At 39.7% G+C, this 13696-nt stretch overlaps 1 protein-coding gene across 4 annotated transcripts in view; it reads left to right on the top strand.

The window, feature by feature from the left end:
- The window catches only part of cacna1ba (calcium channel, voltage-dependent, N type, alpha 1B subunit, a), a 156738-nt gene that overhangs the window by 46222 nt on the left and 96820 nt on the right, over positions 1-13696 (top strand). For all 4 annotated transcript variants that reach the window (XM_051422242.1, XM_051422244.1, XM_051422240.1 and 1 more), the window contains exon 7: positions 9178-9281. In XM_051422242.1, the coding sequence (XP_051278202.1) occupies positions 9178-9281 (104 nt within the window). The remainder of the gene's footprint in view (positions 1-9177; positions 9282-13696) is intronic.

Genomic DNA, 13696 nt, shown 5'->3' with positions numbered 1-13696 from the left:
AGAACTTTGCTTGTTCTTAACCTGCTTGGCCTCCTCATTTTACCGTTGCTTGTTGAGTTGATGGTCCTTCTGGTTATGTTGATTCCAGCTCCCATTAACATCTTCCCTTCCAACATCTCCCAATGAAGATTGAAGACCTTTGCTCAGTCAGTATTAGCCGCTGTCGCCATTAACATGATGAATAATCCCCATTAAACCGAGGTGTTAATCCAGAATTAGTCCATATGGAGTGTAAGGGTTGGGGGGTTAACATCACTCCTTCATCCATCATTAGACAGCTCCTCTTCCTGTCCCCTGGATCACTGACAGACTGGTAATGTGCTCTGACCATGCGGGCCGAGGTTGCTGTATCGGTTGAATATGATCGGTGGATTCTCTGATTGAATTTTCAAGGAAGGAGTGACGGCTGTCTCATTTCCTGCCGCTGTGGGACCCGGCTGCGTCCTCTTCATCAGAGTGGGCATCCATCATGATGGGACGGGCCCTCGTCTGTCTCTGCCAGAGCTGTGACTCTGATGGGCATTGAGGGCAAAACTCAGGCTGTCACTTTCTTGTTAGGAGACCCCCAAGACCTTTTAGCCATAAACTCTGGTTTGTGACAGGCGTGCTTGCCTTTTTATGCTTTGTCATAGCTGTGTGTGTAGAAAACATTTATTATATTATTTTTAGGATTTTATATTATCTTTGTTGTTCGCAGACAAACAACAAATGAAGGCCCGAAACCTGTATCAAACGTTTGCACACATTTGTGGGCACCTTTTTCTTTTGCAATTACTTTTTAGAATTGTGTTTTTATTTTAACTGTATATGAAGGGGTACCTTAAATTGATATGATTATATCTTTGACATAATGTTGCTGTAGTTTGTGATCCCTGCAGTACAGTAAGCAGAGTAGATTTGGATAATCTTATTTTAGATCAAAGATAACCTACAACTAACTTGGATTTAGTAATTAAAGGACTAGTGTCATCTAGTGGTGATGTTACAGATTGTAACCATTTGAATACATCTCAGCCTTCCAAGACAGTGGCTGCAAAACTTCTGAAAAACTTGAAAGGTCCTATCTACAGCCAGTAGATAGGTTTGTCTGTTCTGGGCTACTGTAGAAAAATGATGGTTCAACATGGTGGACTCCATGGAAGGTGGCCCACAGCGTCTAATATAAATAGCTTGTATGAAAGGTATATAGATATAAAAGACCTGCTCGATTCATATTTTTCAGGTGATTATACACCACTGAAAACATAGCTATGAATATTATATTCCATTTCTGAAAATAAATCGTCCTGAATGTTACACACTGGACCTTTGAGTGTTGCAAAGTGTCTCAGTAAGCCCTGTTTCTCATAGAAAAGGGCACTGCTGGCTTCACCAGCCTTTTCAGTGCTTGTCAGGGCTAGTTAGGGTTAGTTGCATGAGTCCCCCCTGGTGACATAGTATCCACTCACCTGTGAACAGCAGGCAGACTTTCAGATGCTATCAGACGGAGCTCTGGGGAGCAGGATGTTTACAAGGCGGCTAGAAGACAGCAACAACAAGATACAGTGCAGACCATTCACTGCCACTTGTCATCCAGCTCTACTACAACCCCCGTCTCCCCCCTGTCTACTCAGAATGCCTAAGTATATATTGAGTGGAGGAAAGTGCGCTTCCTTTTCTTAAAATGAAAAGATCAAATATAAAGATGTAGTCTATTAAAAGTGTCAGGTATCAGCAGTCTTAGTCGGAGTCTAAACATAAAGCTGGTTCATCGTGTTTGTATGAGTCAGTCCCTGTTATTTCCTGGTCTGTCTCCAGTCTCTCGCGCAGTGTGGGTGTAGTATTGCTGTTGAACTGATGGCTGTCCTCGGGCAACACTTTTAGGGGCTGAATAAGGCTTCTAATGGCTTTTCTATTGCCTTGTGTGCTCTCTCCATTCTGTTAGCCAAGGTCTGAGGCGGCCTCACCCCAACTCCAGCTAATGCACTAATACACCCAGCCCTCTGCAGCCACTTCCAGCTCAGAGCTACATTATGACAGATGATTCCACCTTTCTAATACAGCGCCTTTGTGTAGGGATTCACTGGCAGCACTTCAACATGGATCGCCAACCCCTTCCCGCGTTACTGCCCAAGCCTAAAAGCCTTAAAGACCCCCTTCAGACATATACAAATCGTCTGCTTGGAACAATAATGTGTGTCTGATATGTTTTTCTGCCAAAAAAAAATAAAAAATCCACATTAAAATCCTTAAAAAGGCATCTACTCCCTCTACCTCATTAAAACGTCCAGAATCGAAGAATATGCCCATTCACATTTCTATATCACACTTTAGAAGTTGCATACTGGACCAGGACTTCTTCCAAACTATTTGTGATGTCACAAATCCTGCTGGTAGGCCCTGCACAGAGAAACCTTCCACTTTCATATAGGCTTTGTTTATTACTTCATATTATGTTTTATTTACCGGAAAAGTCTCATTGATATTAAAACTGCTTAAGCTTGCTTTTCAAGAGTGCCTATACAGGCATTAGTAACAATGAAACAAACAATGCAAGACAGATAACACAAAGAATATGGCAAGTTTCACTTATTTCAACTTGTCACATTCCATTGATAACACTAATGCTTCTGATGGTTTACACCTCAATTTGGTTAAAACAATTAACAAAACTATAGTCTTCGAATAATTAACAACACCAATAGTTTTAGATAATAATTACTGCTATTCTGTGATGATTTTCAGTCTATATCGATCATTTATTTTGTGCTGAAGAAAAAATCCCAACACAGTAAGCTGGTTCACATGTGATACAGTTAATATTGTTCTTCTGCTGCAGCTCTAATGTTCTCTGTTGGCTGTGCTGTGGTTTTTACAGTAACATCTTAAAATACAGATTGGTCCAGTTCTGTCAGCCTGAGCTGAGCGCCACTGGTCTGATTGCACTATTGAAAGGAGGGGTTAAATGTTTAAAAATAGCTCTTTGGGGAGCAGAGATGGATGATGAGGCCATGCAGGGCTGAGACTGTGTGTCTGTGTGTCTTCATGGGGATTTTTATGACAATGATCATGATGACGGTTTCAGGTTGTTTAAATAATTCTAAGATACTGTACATATAATGAAATGTAATATGTTGTATAAAAGCCCATGTGAGTATCTCATGTGTAAAAAGGTAAGACATGTCTGTCTGTGAATAATTACCCGTGGTGGGGCTCGAACTGGGAATAATTCACTGTCAGTAAAGTGTGCCCAGCAAAGAAAATCTGACAGTTAGATTTTGATGGGACTCAAAGAAACATTAAGATTTGTCCTCTGGGGACCATAACAAATGTCATGACAATCCAGAAATTGTTTTCCACATGGACCACAGTGTTGGTAAAAGGTAAATTAACTAACACTGCACTTGCAGACTCGCATGCTTAACAGACACATTCCCAAGAAGTCGGCAAGGGCTGAAGGCTGACCAAATCCATAACTCATCAAGACTCCCAGGTGCTTCAAGTTCCCTTTCTGTTGACATCCAGAAAGTCAGCTTGGGTTGCAAACAAAAAGATTTTGGCCTATTTTTCTTTTCTTTTTTTTAGAATTGTGGAGATAAAACACTCTTAATACACATTTAGGTCTTTATTTCACTACACTTTGTCTCTGTGTCTGCAGATTTCACCAAAAGGTAGCATTAGATAGTGCCTCATTTGCACATCATATATTTTCAGAAAACAAAATAAAATGTCTTAATGTATCAACTGGTGATATCTATTATTTAAAATCTTTACCCTTTTCACCTGTAGTGTATTGCTATATATGTGTATCTTTCCACTCCACTTCAGTAGCACTTACATACACCAAACCTTTCAGATTTATTCTGATCTATGTTCTGAAGGATTTACTAAGGGGTTTGTTGATATATCATTCATAGCCTGATTTATGGAGTGATCAAAAGGGATCCAAGATCCCCACTGATCCCCACACAATATTCAGATTTCTGTTCTAGAAATGTATGCAATTTTTAATTAGATAATGCCCCATTTGCATATCTAAACATTTTAGAAAACTTAAAAATAATTGACTTAAAAGTCCAGTGTGCATCATTTAGGAGGATCTGTTGTCATGGAATACAATATTCATAGGTATGTTTTCATTAGTGTATAATCACCTGAATAGGAATTGTTGTGTTTTCGTTACATTAGTCTTACCTTTATCTACTGATGCCGTGGGTCGCCTTCCATGCAGTCCGCCATGTTAAACTGCCTTGTTTTTACAGTAGCCCAGGAGTGACAAACCAAACACTGGATGCAACTAAATCCTACACAGTGGTCAATCAACTGTGGATGTTTTTGTGAGTTAAAATGTTACCCTAACCCTATTCACTTGTAGTGTCTCCCCTTAAGTGCTGGTAATGTTAGTAAAAGTTCAAGTAGTCACCCAGAGATGGAGGGATAATCCTGTGGGGAACATACAGCACATATCCACATAGTGAATGACGAAGAAGAATGGAAGTCGCTGACAGTCATAACCAGTTGTGGCAGCCTAATCCAGGCTATGCAGCTGCAGCCTCCCCACCAGAGACCATAATCTCGTTATCCTGGATACAGGAAGTTTGGGTCAATATGACCCCCTTCAGAATGAGAAGATCATTCTTAACAAGTTATTTAAACTGAAATTGATTCTTCAGTCATCTGGAGTTGGGTTTATCTGCCACAATCAGTGTTGTTTCATCTCATTGGCTCATTGTCCATGCATGGACAATTCCCGTCTGAACTCAAGTAACATAAATAATAGAATAACCTCTTTAATAGCAATTCTGATTTATGTGCTCTCCGAAGAGTGAGATACAAGATGCACCATCAAATCAAACAGAAGGAATGGGTAAAGGGGAAGCAGCTCCTTCTGGATCTTCACCCTGTGAGCGTGAGCCCAGAGTGTCTGTGTCACAGAGCCATCAACTGCAGCACCCCAAATCTACAAGTTATGTGTAAATCATTTTTCTTAAATATTTTCTTATAATGCAGCCTAACATGCTGTATTTGGTGTGTTTTGACATCCAATCAGCTAGATTTCGTTTTAATCTAAGCATGCTGTGACAAGTAAACTGTCATGTGTTAGCTTCTCTTTGTATTCTAAAACACTCACATTGTAGCTTCAGAGTCATATAAGGGCCTGAGGAAACAACATTTTTTGGGGGGCTTTTTTTTTAAACAGCAGGCCAATATATCAAGCATCATAGCAAGCAGTGCGTATAATCTGTATAGTAACATAGAGCCTGTGTCTATTTCCTGCCCTCTCTAAAGGCACAATGCAGCAATCCAGCTTTGTTGTAGGTTGGATCTGCAGTGGCTCTGCTCTAATATCCTCTGTGCTGCTAAGTGGGGGTATGGCAGGAGTTAGACTAGATTTAATTAAGCCAGACCTGTTTTTGTTATTCACTGTACTCTGCTCCACTGTATGATGATCCTTTGAAACATTCAAATATTTCAAGGTTTCCTAAAGTATGGGAGTATTTGTAAAATAAATAGGCTGCGTAGTTAAAGCTGCACTAATCAGTATTTTGATATTGAAGAAGCACTAATCAGTTTTGTCCACTTTGGTTAGTTTTAGGCAACAAAACTACATGGTTAGGTTTTGGAAAAGGTACATGTCAAACAGCGGTCTCCTGGGTGAAAGTCCTGTGTTTGTATGAGCCATCTATCTACCTAACCTCCTTCAGTTGCAGACTTTGTCACTCTATACTTGTACTGCCCTCACTGTACGTGCTGTATCCAGCTTGGCAGTCAGATAAACTCTTTCCAAATATCACGACTCTGAAGACTGTCGTCTCGTTGTCCACAGGTTTACTGACGTAAAGGAAAGGTGAAACTAAAACATACAAAGAAAGAATAATCAACACTATGCAGCTTTAAACATGTACGAATAAACAACTTAAATATGCCAATTCAATCTCTCATATGAATTAAATGTCATGGCTTTTTACTGCTTACACTCTTTACATGTATTTATTCCTATTTAACAACAAATGTTTATATTTTAACACATCAGTTATCTGTTTGTATTTTAGCGTATGAACTTTAAAGGGCCTAGGAAAAATGTAGTCATCCATAATCCGTTAAACAAACTTAAACATAAAACTTCACAAAATGTAATCTTATCCAGAAATAATCATCCACAATCGTAGATAACAATACAACAAATCAGTACATACCCACAATGCAACCAAAGGCATAGGATGTATACAGATGCTGCTGGATCAGCTCAGATTAAATAAAAACCGCTCTCCATTAGGCTCACTGTCTCCCTGCTTACTGGTCTCTTCTCGCTACTAACTGCTGCAGTTCCCCGAAGTGACCACAAGGAGACACAACACTGTGTCATAACTGAACAATACTACTGCTGCTTTGTACCTGCATGTACTAGGTGAGGAAATACGTGACACTGAAACAGTAACCTCTGGTGGATCGGCGGGTCTATTAGAGGCTTTGGCGTGAGATTGGGTTGGAGGGGTAGAACTCCGCAATAAATGGAAGATCGTGCAGGAAGCTATATACAAACACATTTTCTCTCATCTTTGTTCACATTCACAATTAGCTCTTATTTTACCCACTAATTTCTGGGATTCAACAATGTTTTCCTAGTTTTGCTTCTCTCTCACGTAAAAGAAAATGTTACCAATGGTAGAGATCACTCTTACCAAAGTAAGAAAAAAAACATCTTGTTTTCAGAGTCCAAAAATTGCAAGGAAACCAAAGTTTGAAACTTGAGGAACATAAAACACAATATCATATTATCAAATATAGATTATTATTTGTTTCAGAGTAATGAAGGTGGTTATTACATTTGTGGGCTAAAGAAAAAAATATTATTCAGACTTCCGTAGCTTCCCTCATCATTCAGCAAGCCTGATTTGGATAGTTAGGAATGTTTGGTGCATCTGTCAGTGTCTTATTCGTTCTGTAAGAAATTTAAGAGAATGTTTGACTATGGCTTTAGAAAGTTGATACGGCTTACATGTTAGCAAACCGCTCCCTATTTATACATCCAGCAGATGCAGAGCAACATTAGCATTCATCTGAGTCATGTTTGTGTTCAACTGATGAATGTGAGTCCAATATTTACTCTCCTTTTAGCTCTGGTTTGGAAAACTGTATCTAGCCTCTACTCTAACTTTTTCTGTCTGCTGTGTGGTGCTGGACATGTGATGAGAGTGAATATTGGACTTCCCTCAGCTTGACTCAAACATAACTCTAAATGAGACTAAATACTAACAGTAAATAGTCAACTAACACATTAACTATAGCAACTTTATAAAGCCACAGAATGGTGACAAGTAATGAAGGGAATAGACACAGCTGTACAGGTTATTTTAAGTCAACTAAGTCGAATGAAGTATTATATTTATGAATATTTTTGCCTCCTTGATTGTTCCTGCTTATTCTCCTGTCATTTGTACTCAGTCTTGCATGCCATAATGTATGTAAGCACTTTACCCTCTAATTAAACTGCATAATAGAGGAACAATTATAGTGCTGCTTAGTTCAAAAAACGCTAATGAGACTATTCCTTTATCTGAGAAAACAATGGGCAAATCTATGGACGCAAAATGAGGAATTAAAACAGGCTACAGAATGAAAGGAAGGCATCACAATGGGTTTCAGTAAATGAGTGCATCGCCAGACAATTTCCAGCAATCACATTAACCTCCCAAAGTAATAATCTAAGCGTGAGTGCCCGCTGTAGAGAATTCTGTAAACAATAATACAGCAGAAAGCCTTCAGGCAGGGTGGAAGTCACAAAAGAGAACATGAGCTCAGATTGTGACTGCTGCTTCTGTCATTTCTGCTCCAGCAGCAAACCGCACGCACAAACAAGAGCACACCTCTCATACCAATACCCAGTTTATTGTCTTGTATTTCCAACGGGAGCCAGTGATGTGACAGTAGACGTAGTACAGTGAGAATAATATCCATAATGCCATGTCATTTCTCTCTTAAGTCTCGCAGCTGAAGGAGGATGGAAATACAGAAGTACTCCCATCAGCACTTCTGTGATTATGGGTCTTTAGAGGTGTGGATGTTATGTCCAAACCGTCAAGATGCAAAGCTGTAATGCCTTTGAACCACTAAGCAATGTGATTCTCTCAATGTATTCTACAGTATAGGGCCACTCCTGCCCACATACTTTTGTGTACTTTTAGAATAGGGCTGCATGGGCCAGATCTCCGTCCAAATCTTAATGCTACACTACAATGTTATTTTAGACAATAGTGTATTTCCAACCTTGGGTCAACAGTTTGTGTTTGTCTCTTTCCTGTTTCAACATGATAATGCCCCTATGCACAAAGCCAGCTCCATAAAGAAATGGTGTGCTGACCTCAGCCCCATGCAACACCTTCGGGATGAACTGGCACTCCGACTGTGAGCCAAACCTTATTACCCAACATCAGTTTGAACCTCACTAATGCTCTTGTGTGTGAATGGGAGCAAATTACTGTGAATACCAGTAATGTATATACTGTATAATGTACTAAGGTCAGTCATTATTTTAATCTTCAAACATAGGTCACATTGAATCTTACACATCTTTGTGAAGTTAAAGGGTAAGTCTAGTGATATTCTGCTGTGTCTTACTGTCAACAAGGATGGATATTGTGTATCAAAGCCTGATCTTCCTCTGTTCCATACAGCTCCATTGTTGTTCAAAAACAATTACAGACACATCAGTGAGCCACACTGTTGCACTGGGTGACATGTTCCATTACCTTGAACACACACACACACTGTAGTTTATTTGGACTGAGCCCCACATACACCATCCTGCTGCCCAAAATACTCACTAGTGCACCAATTGCGTATCAATCTGCCACTGAAAAGAGACCCCGAGAAATGCACTATTTCCCTTCTCTTTGACTGACGCTGGATAGAACTACAGTGATCAGCTGTTTTATAAAATCACTAAGCCATTAAAAAAATTAAATAATATATTTGAGACCCTATTTTTACAGTATATACAATTTATGTATTCTGTAGAAACCAATGGGTTTAGCTACAGACAGAGTAAGGAAGTCAAACTGTTGGTTTAGGTCTTTTCATAGGATTTGTGGACAAAAATAAAAAGGTAGAGAGGCAACAGCCTTATCCTTTAACTGCAACAACACAATAGTATTAACTGTCCCTCTGCTCTTTGTCTCTGTGTGTTAATGTGTTTAGGCCAACGATGCCTCAGGGAACACCTGGAACTGGCTGTACTTCATCCCCCTCATCATCATCGGCTCCTTCTTCATGCTCAACCTGGTGCTGGGTGTGCTGTCAGGGTGAGTACAAACTGTGAGGCTTTCAAGAGATGTTCTTTACATTTTACCAAGATATACCCCACTCTTAACCAGGCCTGTTTGGTCATATGATGGCTGCCTTTGCTCAAGATAAAATAAAGTGAGAAACCTTTGTTATTTTCTTATATTTATCTTGCTGTCTGCCATAGTGGATCTGTAGAGCCTTTTAACAAACTATTGCAAGAGGCTGTGTTGGTATGGATGTGTTGGTACATGCCATTGTGTTTGCTATGTCCAAATGTCCATGATATGTAAAACAGTTTTATTCAGATGAATGAATAAGATAAGTCCAAAACAGCACACTGGAATGGCTGCATGGATTCTCCTCCTCTGCCACTGCAGCAGTAATATCCTCAGGTCTGCAGTATAAAGATGGTCATACACTCCCATCACCAGAACATATTTAAACTGATAAGAAGATATGCTGAAAAACAGGACCACATGAATCTGTATGACTGAGTTTTTTTCCACCTCAAAGATTGTTGTTCTACTAAAAAGAGATGACTACATGACCTCATAAATATTAATTACGGTCAATAAAGGGAGCATATTTAGAAAAAACACAAATTGACAGTTGACCAAGCCTCATCCCATGAGGTAAGTTTTTTAAAGCCTACAAAAACCAAAACAGATTGAAAGAAATAGTGAACAGATGACACACAGACCCAAATGAGTCTCATTAATAGTAAATACACCTCGTTTTAAAAGCCTCCAGAGGACGTAATTCAGCACTGTTTCCTATTCATTTTGAGAGACCAATGGCCAATGGGGAAACTCCAACAATCGACCAATGGTGTAACTTCATCACTCACTCAGTAAGTCAGGAACAATAATGTTTATAGGGCTGGGCATGCTTTGCTGCGGTCCAGTCAATGAAGAGCAGGACAGGATGCCGTCCAGGACTGGTGGAAGTGGGGAAATACACAGTGGATATGCTTGTTGTGAATGTTTGTAACCTATAACTTCAACAACTATTGCAGTTAGCTGCTGGTATTCCAACTCTTAGCCATGGAAGTAATGCCGGGTTTCTACTACAGCTCATAAGTTAGCCAGACAGTTTTCATCGGAGCAGATAAACACACTTGCACTTTTGCTCTTGTGTTTTTGGTTTTGAAAACAAAAAAAAATAAACACTTAACAGGTCTGAAAACCCTCTCTGTCTTCTTAGGGTTGCTCAACTATAATTGGACAATCAATGTTCTGGGGAGAGGTTCAGCAAACAGTCTTTCAACATACTAATAATAAGGTGGACTTCAGATCAGATCAGATCATCCCTAACTCAGAAATGCCACTGGTACAATAAAGAATTCTATAACCTGCAATCAAACATCCCACATTTAGGACTTTCTCCTTCTTCCAGTGTATGCACCTCTCTTGCATTTACTAATTTAGGCAAATTCCACATCTGTGGCAGCTCCAATGTAAAATTCATGATGTTTTATTAAAACATAAATTCACATGATTATACAAGTCTGCCACACCATGAGCAGACTTTCTACTGTACATGGTGTGCAGTGCCTGTCATTGTGACTCTGTGGTGTACACTTCCTCATTTCTAAAGCAACACAAGTAGCAGATGCTCAGTTGTCTCTCCGCCATTGAAAAGAGCGTCATGGGAGAAGGCTGTGGTTTTATTGCCTCTTTTGTAATATTGCTTTGCAGTTATTATCATCTTTCTTCAGCACCAGCAGTCTCTGGGTGTTGTTCATGTGCAAAATCTAACCCATAGTATATCATCCATGCCAAAACATGGTAGGGATTTAATCTTTTCATTGGGGTGGGTGGTTAGTTAGATAAAGAAACACTTATACAACTAACATGTAATCAACCCTTTCTTATATAGCTTTAAATTGTGACATTTTGTTTTATTCTTTAACTATTTCTTTTACACATTTAGGTACATATTTCCAGTGTTGTAGTGTTTGTGTATTTTCAGTGTTTAAAGTGGTAATAATCCATATTTTTATAATAACAATGTATCAAACAACAACACTGACAATGTGAAGAAGAATGAAGATTTACTTTATTAATGCCCAATGGGGAAATTCTTTTTTCATGAATAGGTCTGAAATACAATCATACACACACAGGGCTGATAGACATGCAAATATGGAGAGATGGTGGAGTGATGGGCTTTCAGGTAGTGGTGTAGTTAGGGGTTCGGTGCCCAGGAGGTGAACTGACACCTATCTAGCTAGCAGTCCACAGTCCTTACTATGTTCTGTGCTGGCCAAGTATCTAAGGACTGAGCTACTGCCACTCCCAACCAGTGCAGGGACACCAACATCAGTGGAATATGCTCTTGAGCTGTGAACGGGAGTGAGATTTTTTTGCAGATGCTAGAGAGCAGTGAGTTACAATAGTCCGGTCAACGGGTGATGGGAGACAGGCTTTAGGTTTTTGGTAGGAAGAACTACATTGTTTATCTGAACTGATTGTTGTAGTTCTGCACCAACTTGTTCAATTTTTAATGAAAGGTTAAAGGACCAGTGTGTTGGATTTGATGGCATCTAGCGGAGTAGTTGCAGAGTGACCTGCTCGTTTCAACATCTCCTTCCAAGCGCAAAGGAGAAACTACGGTGGCAGTAAAAGACACGAAAACGCCCCTATTTACAGCTAGTGTTTGGTTTTTCCCTTCTGGGCTACTGTAGAAACATGGTGACTCTAAAGTGGTGATTCACATATTCAGTGAACAATGTAGGAATCATAGTTCTTTTGACCCTGGGGGAATGGATAATGCTTTTTCATTTCTTATTTACAACATATTTTGATATGTTATATATTCTTAGAAATTAGATTTTATCCGAAAACACAGAATAATTGGGTAATCATTTCATTCAATTTTTTTAAATGATTTCTAAAAGCATTTCTCTCATCTTCCCTCTAATTTGCTGTGCCCCCCCCGGCACCCCCTGGCAGCTCTGGTCCCCACTTTGAAAAACAGCTGGCTAACATAAGATATGACTACATATAGAGTATTTCTCTTTTAACCATCTTCAGAATGTGGTTTTCTTTTCAACACAGACAAGCCTAGCACAGCACATAGCATATAAGTACAGGAAAGGAGGAAGTTGACCGAGGTTCTAACTGAGGCTTGATCAGCTGTTACCGGAGCACAGAGCAGAAAAGGGGTGGAACATAGGAAGGGTCAGTTGTCAGTATTTGCAGTGTAGCTTTCAGGCAGAAGCACAAGCAGCACGATGACCTCTCACCTTAAAAGTTTAACTCCATTTCTAACATTTTCTCCATACAGAACCGTATGGAGAAAACTGCTGTTATTCCTGCTTTTTCTTCATCTATCTGAGCTAGTTCAGATAAAATGATGAACGTGAAGTTGTATTCATATTCACTCTTGTGTTGTTCAATGTTAAGGTCATTATTTTTTAAAGAAGCCACAGTACTCTATGTTCCAGCTGGCTGCTCTGCCCTTGCTGATAAGGCAACGGTTCTCGCTGCTGGTGTGAAATCTATTTCCTCACTGTGCTTCTCTTTAAAATCAAGGAGAGAGAGAGTAACTGTCCCTTCAAGTAGGTTCAATTAATTTGTGCAACCTTTTTTTTCTTCCAACCTTAATTCCTGCAGCTACTTGCAGAGTGGAACAATGAGTCTCAACTTTTTCTTGTTTACTTAAGTTTGACGGTTAATTAATCTGGTGCTGTCGGGAGAGGAGTTTGATGACTAGAGTGAGCAAACTGCAAAGTCAGCTTAACAGAGCCATTAACGTGTGTTTTTCTAGATCATCTTTTTTTTTATGTTGGCTTGTAATACGATAATCTTATCAGCTTCACACAAGATAAAACAAGTGAGCAGTTGTAGGTTTGCCTCCAAACTACATTTCTGAATTTCTGAATCCTTTTTAGCTAGTTCACATCTTGAGGTCTTATCAAGGGTCTCCTGGCTGTTCCTTGATCCAGGCTACCTACTAGACTGTTAGAGCTTTTATGGTCACGGCTCCAAAGCTTTTAGAATTTAGAGAATAAGGCATTCTATTGTGTATCAACTTTCAAATCCCTTCTTTTCATATATTTTTACAGACAAACATCTTCATTTTGTGATTTTGTTGTTTATAACATCTGGCTTTTTGTGTCTTTCTCTGACTTTTTATATTCTCCACACATTCACATACTGTACATCCATACAAACAGAATTGACAAAAGCTTTAGAAGGCAGGTAGCCTTTAGCCACCCCCTCTGTGGTTGTCTTGTCCTCCCTGTTTCCTGCTCTCTCCACAGAAGTTGTCAGATGGCTTTACAGTTACTAGGGAGGTGGAAGGTCACTGATGCTGTCTGGCAGGGCCGTGCGGGGGCCATGTCATTGTTTAAAGGCCACGATCTGAGCTTCAGAGCAGGCAGGAGAGCAGATACATGCGGGGTTGAGAGGCTGCAGACCCCCCAGGG

This window comes from Dicentrarchus labrax, unplaced genomic scaffold (assembly GCF_905237075.1).
Source record: "Dicentrarchus labrax unplaced genomic scaffold, dlabrax2021, whole genome shotgun sequence".
In the NCBI taxonomy this organism is placed as follows: domain Eukaryota; kingdom Metazoa; phylum Chordata; class Actinopteri; family Moronidae; genus Dicentrarchus; species Dicentrarchus labrax.
This window is presented reverse-complemented; position numbering and strand designations above follow the sequence as displayed.